General features: G+C 40.4%; 1 protein-coding gene across 3 annotated transcripts in view; it reads left to right on the forward strand.

Annotated features, from left to right (window-relative positions):
* Positions 1-4,493: 4,493 nt before the first annotated feature.
* ADTRP (androgen dependent TFPI regulating protein) overlaps positions 4,494-15,299 on the forward strand; it is a 52,928-nt gene continuing 42,122 nt past the window's right edge. For 2 of the 3 annotated variants that reach the window (XM_075585702.1, XM_075585704.1), the window contains exons 1-3: positions 4,494-4,791; positions 10,873-11,007; positions 11,658-11,759. In XM_075585702.1, coding sequence (XP_075441817.1) covers positions 4,639-4,791; positions 10,873-11,007; positions 11,658-11,759 — 390 coding nt within the window. In that variant the 5' untranslated portion in view covers positions 4,494-4,638. The remainder of the gene's footprint in view (positions 4,792-10,872; positions 11,008-11,657; positions 11,760-15,299) is intronic. The other variant, XM_075585705.1, reaches the window with a different exon arrangement.

A 15,299-nucleotide genomic window follows, 5' to 3' on the forward strand; every position in this document is an offset into this window, starting at 1 on the left:
AATAGGTCTCAACGCCCTAGACTCAGCTCGTGGAGTGAGACCCATCCTGGAGAAGCTACCCTAATACCTCCAAGAAAAATGGATCTCACAAGGCTCCAAACATAAAAGGGAGAAGCAAGTCGCCTTCCCCCCATTCTCGTTCTTTGTGAGCTTCATCCGCGAAGTGGCAAGGACAAGGAACGATCCCAGCTTCTTCTTAGGTGCGCAAACCACACACAGTGCAAGCAGCCTAAGGAGTGAGAGACCAGTGGCGAGATACGGTACCACTTAAACACCCATCTCGGTCCACAGGACAGACGTGCCTCCCGGTCAGTCGGTCGCCGAAGACAAGGGACCAAGAGACCCAAACATGGAATGTCCCATACACAAGAAGCCACACCCACTTAACGAGTGCTTTGGGTTCAGGATGAAGTCCCTTGAGGAACGCAAGAGGCTACTTGGAGAATTCAGAGTCTGCTTCAGGTGCTGCGGTTCCACGACTCACCTAGCCAGGGACTGTAAAGAAGAGATCAAATGCACAGTGTGTGAAAGCGACAAGCATGTGACATCGTTACACCCAGAGGCGCTGACACTCCACCAACTCCACAACCCATCCTCCGTAGCGGAGCATGGCGGGGAGAAAGAAGAAGGAGAGCCAACATCCGTCACATCTCAGCGCACTGAAATTTGCGGAAAGGAAGGCAACAAATTGTCCTGCGCAAAAATATGCCTTGTCGCGGTGCACCCCCAGGGACAACCTGAGAAGGCTATTCGGATGTACGCAATCCTCGACGACCAAAGCAACAGATCATTGGCGAAGACGGAGTTCTTCAACCTACTCAACTTACAGGACAATGCCTCACCCTACACCCTCAGGACCTGTGCAGGGTCAACTGAGTCAACAGTGAGAAGAGCGAGCGGTTACGTCATACGTTCGGTAGATAGCAGAGTGAAGATAGCTTTCCCCACACTCATCGAGTGCAGCCACATGGCCACAAACAGGGATGAGATTCCCACACCGGACATGGCACGCCATTACCCTCACCTCAAAGGAATAGCCAACCACATCCGGCCGGTAGAACAAGGCACCAAGATCTTGCTGCTGCTCGGCAGGGACATCATGAGAGTACATAAAGTCCGTAAACAGCTTAACGGACCCCACAACGCGCCATACGCCCAAAGACTTGACCTAGGATGGGTGATAGTAGGCAACGCGTGCACTAGCAAAGAGCACGGGCAAGACTATGTCGACGCCCGCAGAACGGAGGTGACAGAATGTGGACACACATCTCTCTCCAAACCATGTCTTGGCCATCTCCAAGTGACCGAAGGGACAAATGAAGAGAAAAGACAAGGTCATGCCCCTGAGATCAACAAAAACATCCTCACATCGGGGGGATGTGACAATGGCCTGGGATGCTCTGCAGTCCAGACAGCTAAGGACGATGAGTCGATACCCCCGAAAGAAGAAGGTAACCTCCCAAAGGTGACCGACCAAGGGATCGTCCAAAAGACAATAAACGATCAAGCAGTCCTCTCTCGAGCCATGGCGCGACTAAGATGTACAGTTGTCCTTCTCCATAGAGTACCAAGCAACAAAGCAACCAGCTGCCACGGCTGGCATAGCCGCAAAGGATTGCGCTCCACAGGCGAAGCCACAGTGTCAAAAAGACTGTCCTCTCACACGTCTAAAAAGAGACACTCCACGAAGGGATTTACTAGGACAAAAGAGACTGTTCTTCGTTACGTCCAGGGAGACAATAACCTCCCGATGGCAGTCAACAGAGAGACGCAGAAGTGTTCCACCAAACGACGTGGAGATGTTCTCGTGCAAGAAAAATGCGCCGATGACCTACGTGCACAGCGTTCCAAACAACAAGGGACGGCAAACGAACACCATCAGGGGAAGATAGAGGATTCCTGAGGTTAACTGTCAAGGAGCTCTCTAAAGACGGACTAAGCAGTTGGGTGGCTCCGCTACCATCCCATCCACCAAAAGGACGCTTCCCAAATAATGGAGAACATGCCATCTCTAGGTTCACTTCGCGCCCCCGCGATCTAAAATGGGAACCAGAGACCAAAAACAACCTCGTGGCCTTCATCCAGAAGATAGTCTTTACCGGCCACGCAAAGCCAGCACCTCTAATGGAGAAAGGTGAAGAATGCCGGTACCTCCAATCATCTGGGGCCTACCACCCCCAGGAACCCGATCAAATCCGGGTAATGTTCAACCCCAGCACTCAGCTTCAGCGAATCTGTCTGAAAGACGCCCTCGTTACTGGACTAGATTCGACAACCAGTCGTCCAGAAGTGTTGTTCCGCTTCCGCAAGGAGCCAAAAGCCATCTCCCTATGCCGAACGCCAGGCGATAGAGCGACAAGCTACCACGACTGGCACACCTACAAGGGGATGTACTCTGTGGGTAAAATTACAGAGATAAAAGGACTGTTTTCTCACAAGGCTAAATGGAAGCAGTGCCAGAGACTCTTACAAAATACATTGTGGTGCGCCAAGCTAACCAAGAGCTGCGCACCCCCCTGGTTTCCCTTACTGGAAGGCCTGGCCAAAGGACTTTGATGCCAGTGGTACCGGCCGGTATCACATTGCTATGGAAATATGGACTTTTGCAGTATATCGTTATGTTGTATGTATTGCACATATGTTCCACATAGCCTGCCATATAGTGGTATCTACAGATACCAGACGGGGAGTGTCATGGAACAGGAATACCTCTGTCTCCACTTTTGTTTTAACCCCTCTTTCATTGCAGCCCTGCTTGTCAGCTTATTAGAGCCAGCTGCATGTGTTAGGTTCTGCTCACAAACACAGTGCCAGTTCCCCTCTTCCAGCAGTATGCTGCATTAAGATGCAACATTTCTGTTACATGTTGCAGCTTCCCCAGACACTCCTGTGAGTTGTCATGGCAGCCCCAGCTTTCCTCTCAAATGGGCTGGTCTGCTTCTCCCCCTCTGTTCTGCCCACAGATGGTTTGCCCCCAGACCATTTTATCACCCAGTATGCATCACCACCTTCTTTCCACCATTTTCCCTGGACTTGTGAGTACCCTACTGTAATCCCTGTAATGGTGATGAAGAAGTACCTTTTCACCTCCCTTGAATACTGAGCGCACACAGAGACAGCCACACCTCTACACAAGAGACTGTACCTTATCCTGTTTTCCCTCAATAAAACTAAGAAAAGAAACAGATCTTGTCGTGCTTAGGAAAGAGGGCGAGTTGGCACTATCTGAGCTAAATCATAACCACGTGATCCTCTGGCTTCCAGAATAAAAAGCAATATTTTTTTTTTTATGCTGCATTTCCATTGAGTGCATCTAGTACAACATTGTAATATTTGCCTTTTGTTATTAAGAAATCACATCTCTGGGAGCTAGTCAAACATTGTGTCCTCTGTAAATAACTTTAAATATTGTTCTTAAAAAAGTGCAAGTGTAAGGAATTAATATATTTGCTATCTACTGTATACTCTGTGCTTTTTTTTATTGAAAAAAAGGTGAGTGAAATCTAACGTGATGGGACCGGGAGGGAAAATTATTCTTGGACATGCGCAATAATATACACATCTATTCACATTTCAAAAATTGTTTCACATCTACGTTATTATTTTTTGTAAATAATTATTATTACATTCTAATTGTTTTATAAAACATATATATATATATATATATATATATATATATATATATATATATATATATATATATGATAAAAAATCACTGTCACTCCAATAGAAATTCAATAATGAATAGGTGCATGTCCCATATAAATAATAAGAAGTATACATTACCGCATAGCAGCAAAAAGGGAGACAGCACTCAGGTGAATGAAAATAAATGTATTAAATACAGCACATAACTCCAACGTTTCGATCCCACAGGGGGATCTTCCTCAGGGTGGTGCATTAGCCTGAGGAAGATCCCCCTGTGGGATCGAAACGTTGGAGTTATGTGCTGTATTTAATACATTTATTTTCATTCACCTGAGTGCTGTCTCCCTTTTTGCTGCTATGCGGTAATGTATACTTTTATATATATATATATATATATATATATATATATATATATATATATATATATATATATATACTGTATATATATTTTAGATTATCACAATAATGCTATCAAATTTCTGAAAAAAGGTACAGGAACTGCGTTCCCCCCCTCCCCCCGTTTCCCCTGGGGATAAAAAAGCCCGGTATATACTACATTGTCAGTCAAATAACATGTAATATTTATTGAAAACATTCATTATTGTTCACGTAATACACATTAAACATAGTAGTAAAAGTAAAAGAGTCAGAAAGTGGAGAAAGGCCAACATCTCAAAAGCACAAAAATGATCTTTGTTCTTCTCCACATAGGAGACTGCAACAAACAAAGATACCCTTGTGCAAAACTACATTGCATAACTATAATCTTCTATGATCTTGGTTGATGCTTTTAAATCCTGCATATGACCTAGAGTTTCATGAATAATGCTAACTAACACTGATGAACCAGTTTGTTCCAAAGCTTTTTCTTCAACAGCCAGCTGCCCCTCAATCTTTTCAAGAAGCCAAATACCGACAGAGCAGCTGAGGGGTTTGCTAGAGACGGCAGGAAAGTGATAATTAGGGCATATTGTATCGAATCGCTGGATCATGGCAACCGCTTTTCTGATCATGTATCACAGCTCTATTTTTATCTGGTATTTTTTTCTTACCTACTCACTTTTTACAGTGAGTGCAAAGGATCAGCCAGTTGGAGTGTTCTTGTATGGTGGGCAGTGCAAATACTTGACTGTGCTCAATGTGGTAAGAATCAAATTACATTCTATACTATATGTTACATATATGTGTGTATCTATATATACAGCCATTACAGTATTTTTGTATCTAGAGAATAATTTCTTAAAGTGCAAAACTGGGTGTGTTAGTAGATATATACACGTATGCCAAAAGTATTTTGGATTGTATGTAAGGTTATATATGCAAATGTATATTTCTATGTTTATATCTTCACATGTTGAAAAATCCTTTAATATACTGTACTGTATATTATAAATATGTATATAAATACAACACATCAACTTTTTTATTTCTCCGTATATTTATTGTGATACTTTTTCCAGTATTTCTTTTTAGATGTATGTATATCTTTATTTATATAGTACTAACAATGTACTTAGCACTTTACAAAAGAGACAGTATAGTATAGGAAATGATACAATAAGTACAACAAACACAATCAGACAATAGGAAAGGAAATGAAGATATTTGCAAACTTAATGAAACTGCTTAAAGGTGCAAGCATAGGTAAAAACATTTTTAATATATAATACAGTAAGTTCATCTTTGTGTTTCTTACTTTAATTGTTTCCACTGTAAATATAAATAGCTTTCTGATTTGATTCTAAAACTGTAATTTTTGCGGGCAGTTTATTATGTCAATGCAACAAGGTATTTGGATTTCCTCCATAGGGCCGGATACACCAAGCTCCGTTAAATCAGGGAAAATAATGTTAAATTACTACATTAATAACGGATGTTATTTCCCCCGAGACTGAAGTCTCAACCTGCACCAGGGATGAGATTGTTGAGAGGGAGAAGGGCGCACAGAGCTGCCACAGGTGCAATGTGGGTCCATTCAGGATGAGGGAGGAGGCCCGGCCTGGCAATAGGAGTCTGACTTCTATCAGGACCCGGGACCGATGTCCCACCTCTCCCTCGCCCCCCACCCCGCCCATTTATATTTTGAGGATGTTAGATCCATGTCTGCAATTGCATCAAACCATTCACCAGTAAAAATAGAAATAAAAACATCTTGGTTCAGCTGAACTACTGTATTGTCGAAGGATATATTTTGATTAGTGTCTTATTAAAGATATACTGGACAGCAGGAGGAGCAAGCTGTAAATGTCATATTAGAGAATCCCTGCAATTTACCCATATATCCAAATACCATGGCCAGCATATTATAAATGGTTGAGCTATGGAAGAAGCTCTTCATACAGTCATGTGAAAAAGAAAGTACACGCTCTTTGAATTCTATGGTTTTACATATCAGGACATAACAATCATCTGTTCCTCAACAGGTCTAAAAAGTAGGTAAATACAACCTCAGATAAACAACAACACATGACATATTACACCGTGTCATGATTTATTTATCAAAAATAAAGCAAATGGAGAAGCTATGTTTGAAAAACTAAGTTCACCCTTACTGCTTCCATAGGAATTCAGGTACTAAGTAGCAGACAGGTGCTGCTAATCAAATGCCCTTGATTAATTGATCATCAGCAAGTGTAACCACCTCTATAAAAGCCTACGTTTTAGCAGTTTGCTGGTCTAGAGCATTCAGGTTTGTCTTAATACAATGCCAAGGAGGAAAGACATCAGCAATGATCTTAGAGAAGCAATTGTTGCTGCTCATCAATCTGGGAAGGGTTATAAGGCCATTTCCAAACAATTTAAAGTCCATCATTCTACAGTGAGAAAGATTATTCAAAAGTGGAAAACATTCAAGACAGTTGCCAATCTTCCCAGGAGTGGACATCCCAGGAAATTCATCCCAAGGTCAGACCGTGCAATGCTCAGAGACACTGCAAAATAACCAAGAGTTACATCTCAGACTCTACAGGTCTCAGTTAGCATGTTAAATGTTAAAGTTCATGACAGTACAATTAGAAAAAGACTGAACATGTATGGTTTGTTTGGAAGGGTTGCCAGGATAAAGCCTCTTCTCTCTAAAAAGAACATGGCAGCACGGCTTAGGTTTGCAAAGTTGCATCTGAACAAACCACAAGACTTCTGGAACAATGTCCTTTGGACAGATGAGACCAAAGTGGAGATGTTTGGCCATAATGCACAGCGCCACGTTTGGCAAAAACCAAACACAGCATATCAGCACAAACACCTCATACCAACTGTCAAGCACGATGGTGGAGGGGTGATGATTGGGGCTTGTTTTTGCAGCAAGAGGACCTGGGAACCTTGCAGTCATTGAGTCGACCATGAAGTCCTCTGTATACCAAAGTATTCTAGAGTCAAATGTGAGGCCATCTGCCAACAGCTAAAGCTTGGCCGAAATTGGGTCATGCAACAGGACAATGATCCCAAGCACACCAGCAAATCTACAACAGAATGGCTGAAAAAGAAAAGAATCAAGGTGTTGCAATGGCCCAGTCAAAGTCCAGACCTCAACCCGATCGAAATGCTGTGGCTGGATCTTAAGAGAGCTGTGCATAAACAAATGCCCACAAACCTCAATGAACTGAAGCAACGTTGTAAAGAAGAGTCGGCCAAAATTCCTCCACAACGATGTGAGAGACTGATAAAGTCATACAGAAAACGATTACTTCAAGTTATTGCTGCTAAAGGTGGTTCTACAAGCTATTGAATCATAAGGTATAATTAGTTTTTCACGCATGGCTTCTCCATTTTGGCTTTACTTTATTTTTGTTAAATAAATCATGATACAGTGTAATATGTCATGTGTTGTTCATCTGAGGTTGTATTTACCTAATCTTAAGACCTGCTAAGGAACAGATGATTGTTATTATGTCCTGATATGTATAACCATGCAATTCAAAGAGGGTGTACTTTCTTTTTCACATGACTGTATATTGACAAACCAAAACGTATGCATCTTCCTATAGCCCCTGAAACAGAGAAGTAAGGTCAGATTGCATTATATACATTTTTGTAACTATAGAATAAGAAAATGTGCAAAGAGTTCAGGGAATAAAGTAAGGTCGAGGCAACATTTTTAACTGGGTCTTTTTTTTTTAGTTCAGCCGATAAAATACGGTTCCCTACTGAGTTCAATTCTAAAATCAGTTATTCATTATCATTCTAGACTGGAAGATGTTTCAGCCGTCTGAAAAACTTGAAACAGTTGGTATGTAAGCTTGCAAAGGGAGTAAATATAGTGTCTCAACTGTAAAATTGCAACAAATTTGCATTTGAACCCCCAAATTTATTCCCTATTGAGGAGAATTGCATTTCTAATGATATCTGATTAGTGTCATCCTCCTTACCTAACTCCAAAGGAAGCCACATTAGTTCTACTATATACTATACTACTATATACTTTACTACTATATATACTATATACAGTAGTACAGTGGCAGTGGTCAGTCTCATACCTTTTCAGGGTGCTGGGTAAGTGCGGGCTGGGCATGAATAAGCAGATAGAAAAAGGATGGGCCCAAAAAAGTTTTAGGGTGGTGCCCCCACAAAATATAAACCTGCAAAGTTGGAGAACAAAACCCAAGTGATATAAATAAACAATAACCTTGATATTCATGAATGTGTTCACCACATGCCACAGAGATTATTTAAATTTAATAACTGAACTTAATAAGTGAATACAATGCTTACCCACAGTGAGTGATCAAGTAAGAGTGTTAACAATTCACATAGGCCAATTTAGGCTAAAATATGGTGCTCCACTCAACCCTTAGGTAAGAAACAGTTTCAAATGTTTCTTCAAAAATACAATGTCTCCAAGAAAAAGGGAGCGGGGGACGGCACTGAGGGCAAGAAGAAACACAAGAAGCGCTAAAATGTAGGGTAATAGGGTAATATTGCAGTGTCTAAATTTGTGGTAATCCTCCAAAGGATGTACTCACATTCAGTGAATTAAATCCAGCATATCACAATCTGTGGCAAATGATGTGTGGATGATCAGATGGGTGCAGATAATCTCGGAAGAGAGAAGATATAAAGCACAATAGCGCAGACGGATGGGCACCAGGAACTTTTGTAAAACATACAAGGTGCTTTATTTGACATCTGTCTAAAAGGCTCCACAGGTATTGACATACATCTCACTTGACAGAAACTCATGGCAAAACATAATACTCTGAACTTTATCCCTTGGTAGCTCAAACTCTTATGGTGGGGAGGTACTTACACTTGTTACCCGTCGTAAAGGCTGAATTGTCAGTCTCTTACATAGTTAGTAATGCCCCATATCGGAAGGGCCTCATTAGGAATACACTTTAGGCTGCTGAATTAGAACTCCTATCACGAGCATGCTTCCTCCTTTACAATAGAGAGAACAATCTTGGATCCTTATTCCTTACCACTGGCACTTACTTAAAAGGAACGTTTCCTAACTGAAAACAACAAACGGTGACAGAACACTTCACTATACACAAGGAGTGGCTCAGTGAGTAAATACACTGACTGGCACTGAGTTTGAAGCAGGGGAACTTGGTTTAATTCCCGGTGTCGGCTCCTTGTGACCTTGGGCAAGTCACTTTATCTCCCTGTACCTCAGGCACCAAAAAATCCCCATAGATTGTAAGATCCACAGGGCAGGGACTGTGTCTGCAAAATGTCTCTGTAAAGCGCTACGTAAAACTAGGAGCGCTATACAAGAACAAACAAACCTATTTGCAGGACTCACAGTGAGGACCCCAGTCAGAACTCTGAAGAACTTGTTTCAAGAACATTTGGTGGAGCTATATATACCCTTCTATCTCCCTATAGTGACATCAACGGTCACAAGACATACCAGGTAGTATTTATTCCCCTGGCACTATCATCCTACATCACATGATGGAAAGGGAAGAAACCTGAATAAGCCCACACATATTACCAATTTAGCGAAATAGTAGTTCCAAAGGAGGGCTACAGACGCAGTAACATTAGTGGACGGCATAAACATTTGGAAAAACGAATCAGAGTATACTCAAATCTTGCTGTGTTAGCACTGCGACTTCATCAGGGATGAAGGTAAATGGAGCTTGTGCTCACAGTTTCAATACATCTATTTCTATTTTTGGGATTTTTTTTATTAGTTTTAGCATTTTTAGCTCTATTCTTGGCATTTTTGTTCCCATTTTTGTTCCCATTTTGTTTTCCTCTTTATTTTCCCTCATCCCTTCTCTTCCACTGCCTGTTTTTTCCCTTTGTGGCTATCCTTGTTTGTCACCCTTACCTTATGCACAGCTCCGTTTTTGCTCTTACATCATCAGTGGTTAATTTTCGGTTATTTAATTTTTTTTATAGTTTTTCCACTGTTGTGGCTATCTGTGGTTCAATTCATCATCTGCCTATAGACGCTTTAAATATTATTTTTCTGATAAATATTTCTGTATAAGGAATACTAAAATACCAACGATGTATCAAATAGTCAGATGTGATTGAGTAACCTCCTCCAGTAACATGAAGATTAAACCATGCAGAGACTGCTTTTCTTGAACTTGGATTCAGCTTATCTGATCACAGCAAGTGTTAGCTGTGCCTGGTCTCACTTCTCTTCAAAGCAGCATATCTCAGAGATAGGCATTTAAAGCAGATATTTGTGCTGCTTTATGTCCCGCCCCCACACCCCCACCCACTAGTATTGAACTTCACTTGATATGAATACTGAACCGCAGGACTCCCAGCTTCGGGATACGGTTGCAGAGAAATACAACTATTTAATATTGCCTGTAAATTAATGAAGAAACAAGATTAATTATCCAACATTTATGTATTTATTTATAAAATGTTTTACCAGGAAGTATTACATTGAGAGTTACTTCCCTGACGTTCTCTCCGTTTAATATTTTGGGTTTCTTATTGGTTACTGTATTTAGTTTGATCCAGGGAGTCATGTTGGACTCTCGACAAGTATTCTTCTACAAGTTCAATTTCTCTTTCCGGGTTGGATAAAGCTCACAAAAATGCTGAGGAGTGGGACGGATGCTTCAAGTTGTCACTGTCATTAATTCAATACAGTATATATTAAATATAGTTCAGTGTGTAGCTGCACCTTTGACATTGAAAGCTATAAGCAAGTTTTTATGCATCTGTAAATAATTGTGCAATTCCAATAACATTGTCCTTAATCATAATGATTCTCTTCTTCACACTAAATTCTAATCAATAAAATGTGCTTAGGTTTTACAGACTCTTTTCTATGGTGTTTCTTTTCTGACGGATCTTCTGATACCAATTAGAGGCAGTAGACTTGTGAGGCGCATTGTCTCCTGCAGAGACCTTCTCTTTTCTGTTTTGGCTTTTCCAGCGGCTACAGTAAGTTTACGTTTTGTAGAATGTAACATATTTCTCTCTAAGAAAAAGACTCGGCGTCTAGCTAAATATAGACAACAGTATTATTTGTACTTATATCCTGACTTGTGAATGAGAACCACTTCTTCAAAACCTTGTATATTTAATACTGAGAATTAGTGCTTAAGCATGTTCAACAATGCCAATAAATTAGAAAAAGATCTTTAGTATCTAAGACTAGGAATTAATTTATTACCTTTCAATATTGCCACGTACACATATAACCCTTCAAGTGAGCACAATAGATTGGTCGAGAAAGCTCCTTGTTATCTCAGATAGAAGTCAAGGATTATAGACTGTGATTTATAGAAAGGGGGAATGACTGTCAAACAAATAAATCTACAGTATGTGGATAACAAATAGCATATCAGTTATATTATTACATTGTTAATGTTCAATATCCCTGACGATAATTATGTTTTAATGTTATTGGGTGTTTCCTTAAAAGCCAGTCGTATTGCAGAGATATTGAGCAAGCTCTCAGTCCATTGTCCATGCATTAAGCAAGGAGTTGAAATAATATGTTGTCTAGCATTGGATGTTAGACATGTCATTGTCGAACATTCATATAAGTGAGATGTTTTTGCTGAAGAGCGTATTTTCTTTTATTGCAGTTTGTATTTTTATCCTTTTGGGCATTGTATTCATACGACAGAGAGCTGGTTTACCCTGAGGGTCTTGATGAGGTTATCCCAACATGGCTTAATCATGCTGTGGTAAGTAAAATACAAACTAAATTACACAGTAAGGATTTGATCTCTTTTGCTTTTGAAAATAGTTGCAGGCTCATTGGCAAGAAAATAAATAATGGTTGTTATTTCTGGAATAATTATCTGTGATAGTTAAGTTTAGTGGTTGCAATAAAAATGGTGGGGAATATTAAGTATTTTAATCAATCTGGTGCTTCAGGGGTTAAGGTAGCTACAGTTTGATTTAAAAAATAAAATACAATATATTAGGTTTATGATAGGTCAAGACTCTTCCTGTGTCTGTGCAGAGCTTCTAAAGAGTGCTTAATTAGGGGACTATAATAAAAGTGAAATATATGTAGTTTAGAGGACCATAAAGGATAACCAGATACTGTTTGTCAGCCGCGAAGAAAACTAAACACTCTTGAATGATCACTTGTACATCCCAGAGAGAGGTGACACACAGATCACTGCTTAGTTGGAGGACTTTATTCAAAATTAAAATATCATGTGATGTCATCTGTGCTGAATACTAAGAGGTACATAATGGGAATCATTGCAAGGAGACGCGTGCAATAAGACCACACACTACATGGGTAAGAGGTGCCAAGCACAGATATCCATTTGTCACTCAAATTTAGGAACAAGACGGTCAAATTAATCTTGTTACATCGTCATAATCGCCTGCATCTATTGATATGACTCACGTGTGTTTAAGTGTTAGAGAAAGGAAGTTATAAGTGCGTTTATATATTGAGGCATAAACTTAAACGGCTTTTAAGGAGTTTTTTTTCTCTGTCGTAAAATCGTCGACCTACTAGCTGGTTTACAACAGGGGTGGGCATATGTGGTTTTCAATGGGAGAAGAAAGGTGTATAGTGCATTCCCTAGAGTGATGAAATCAGGATTTAACAGAGATGGGTTTGGGATCAGATACGTGAATATTTCTACACCAGTGACCTTTCTGGGGGATAACCTATGACGTACTGTATATGGATTTCTGTTTTATCCTTTTATTTTAAGACACTGTCCAGCATTTACTGTAATTGTATGTTCTTGTAATCCCTTGTCTGTAATCTAAGCACTATTTTTTATATATACTGTATATATTTTTAAATATTTGCATATTTATAAAATAAATATTCAAACATTATAATAATCAAGATTTTGTGTATATTTGTGAAAACTCAAAAAAACCCCAGCAAATCGAATTTCGTTACATTAACCCTTCTCTAAAGCCTCGGCCATGGTCAGCGCGTATGTGCTGACCCATGCTGACCCGTGCTGACCCGTGCAGCTGCTCGGCACAGCCCCTGCAACTGCAATGAGAGCGGCTTTAGCAGGGGCTCGCGCACGCTTCCGCACGCTTGCGGAAGCGTGTGTCTCACCGAGTCTTCAGATTTTCCTGCTTGCCGGAACGCAGGGCCGGTCACGTGAGCGGTTCGCCCAGCTCCGTGACGTCACTGGCCCGCCCCCAGACCCGCCCCTGACACGCCCATGGATGGCGCGCTGTGTAAGGCCAGGGAAAGCACCGCTTTCCCTGAGCCTCAGCGCGCCTCCGCACTCGGCAAACAACTATGTCCCAGGCCTAACCTTGAGTCTGGAGTGTATTATGATTCCTGCTGCTTTCATACCTGTCTGAAACCTGTGAGAAACAGTATCTACTGTTCTGACCTTTCTTCTATCATGCTAAATGTAGGTAATGGTAAAATTAAATTAAAGCTACAGTACATACTTAATGGCTTGAACATAATTGCATAACATTTTTATCAGATGAGGACCTCTTGTGGTTGTCACACTTGTTATGTCTACTGTGAAACGTTACTGTGCAACGTCCGACAAGATTTGATCACTGAATTCTTTTCATCATCAGGATAATACTGTATAGATTTAAAATGTTTAAGTCTGGCTATAAGCTACTTTTTAAATCATTTGCTATATTAGCCTCTATTTCTTCTGCTGAGAGGCTGTTCCATTAGATTTTGAATAGTTGAAGTTCCACACATTTCTACTTTGCACTTCTTTCCATCAATGCATCCAATATCAGTTTCGCCCCGAGTGCTGCAATTTTGGGAATGTCAATAGGAGTTACCACTTATTATTGTTTATTTGTAAAGTGCCAACATATACCGCCGCGCAGTACAGTGGGGGTACAGAGTGACATCAATTACATAAACAGAATGCCATACAAATAAGGACAGACGTGCGCAAACAGATACAGAAGGAAATGAAGGCCCTGCTCATGTGAGCTTACACTCTAGGTGTACAGTATCAAGCTTTGCGCCAATCTTGCACCTGAACAAAAATGTGCCAGTTCGCATTAACCTCCCTGCACAACAATCAGCACCAGATATACTAAGCTTCAATAACAAGCTTTTTACATATGGTGCAAGAGAGATCAAAAAATGGAGCAGCTGATCCAAAACATTTTTCTTTGCGTTGATAAATTCCTCCTTAGTATATTAGTATATATATATATATATATATATATATATATATATATATATATATATATATATATATATATATATAATTTTTTGTATTTCGGTTGGTTTCAGTGCATCAAAAAAAGAATTGTTTATGGTGAATGTTGTCCTCCATATTTGTTCAATTGTGTGTTTTTGATCGAGCATTTTTTGATATGCTGTTAAATGGTGTTTTAGTTCTGTGCAGTATTATTTAATTATCTAAACATTAAGCATGTACTACTAACAAAGGCAAAGTATTTGTGAACTGTGACAAAAATTAATGATGTTGCAGCAGAGCTTGTAATTCCTATTTCTATATGTGGTGTAATAATCATAATTTAGGCTACCTGATGCAGTTTTCAGTCCTGTGTCATTGGGCTCATTGGCCATTCCTGATTTCTCATTAAGCACTGTTTTGCAAGCTATAATCAGAGTTATGCTTCTTGAACAGTGAGATCAATAAGAGTGAGGGTTGGAATATATAATGCACAATTCACATTTTTTGTTAATTTAACAAAAAAGTAAATATTCTTGGACGTTATAAGTATTAGATGTTAGTCTTAGAAACGTATTTCACAGTTTTATTTATTAAGCCCCAGACAATTGTATGGCCTCCGGCGTACTGTATACTCGTCAGCTGATACAAAGAGCATGTGTGAAACAAAGTGATTTGCAAATATATGTAACGGGTGTTCCCTCTGGTCTGACCCACCCAATCTCTCATTGGCCCCTGTGGTCTATCCAGCCCTCATTACATGTTAGTGTCTGGTGGTGCACCTGTAGGTAACAGGACTCCTGAGTCTCCCGCATGATGGTATTAGGGGATGTCACGCCAGACAGGCAGCTGAGGTAGTGGTGCAAGTCCTACCTATATCATGTGCAGCGCCTCCACCTCATCAGGATCTATGCGTCCGCAGGTAGATGGTCCTGATGAGGAACTCCTTCTTGGTGGTGATGGCCCCTGGAGAGTAATTTCAGACTCACACCATGGGGTTCTCGTTGAACAAGTCATCTTTATTGTGCGTGGTGATATGGGCCAGCTGCCCCTCACAGTCAGTGCTTCAGCCGCACATTGCTCAGTGCTCCCTTTAAAAGGTAC

The sequence above is a fragment of the Ascaphus truei genome, chromosome 2, assembly GCF_040206685.1.
Source record: "Ascaphus truei isolate aAscTru1 chromosome 2, aAscTru1.hap1, whole genome shotgun sequence".
NCBI lineage: Eukaryota > Metazoa > Chordata > Amphibia > Anura > Ascaphidae > Ascaphus > Ascaphus truei.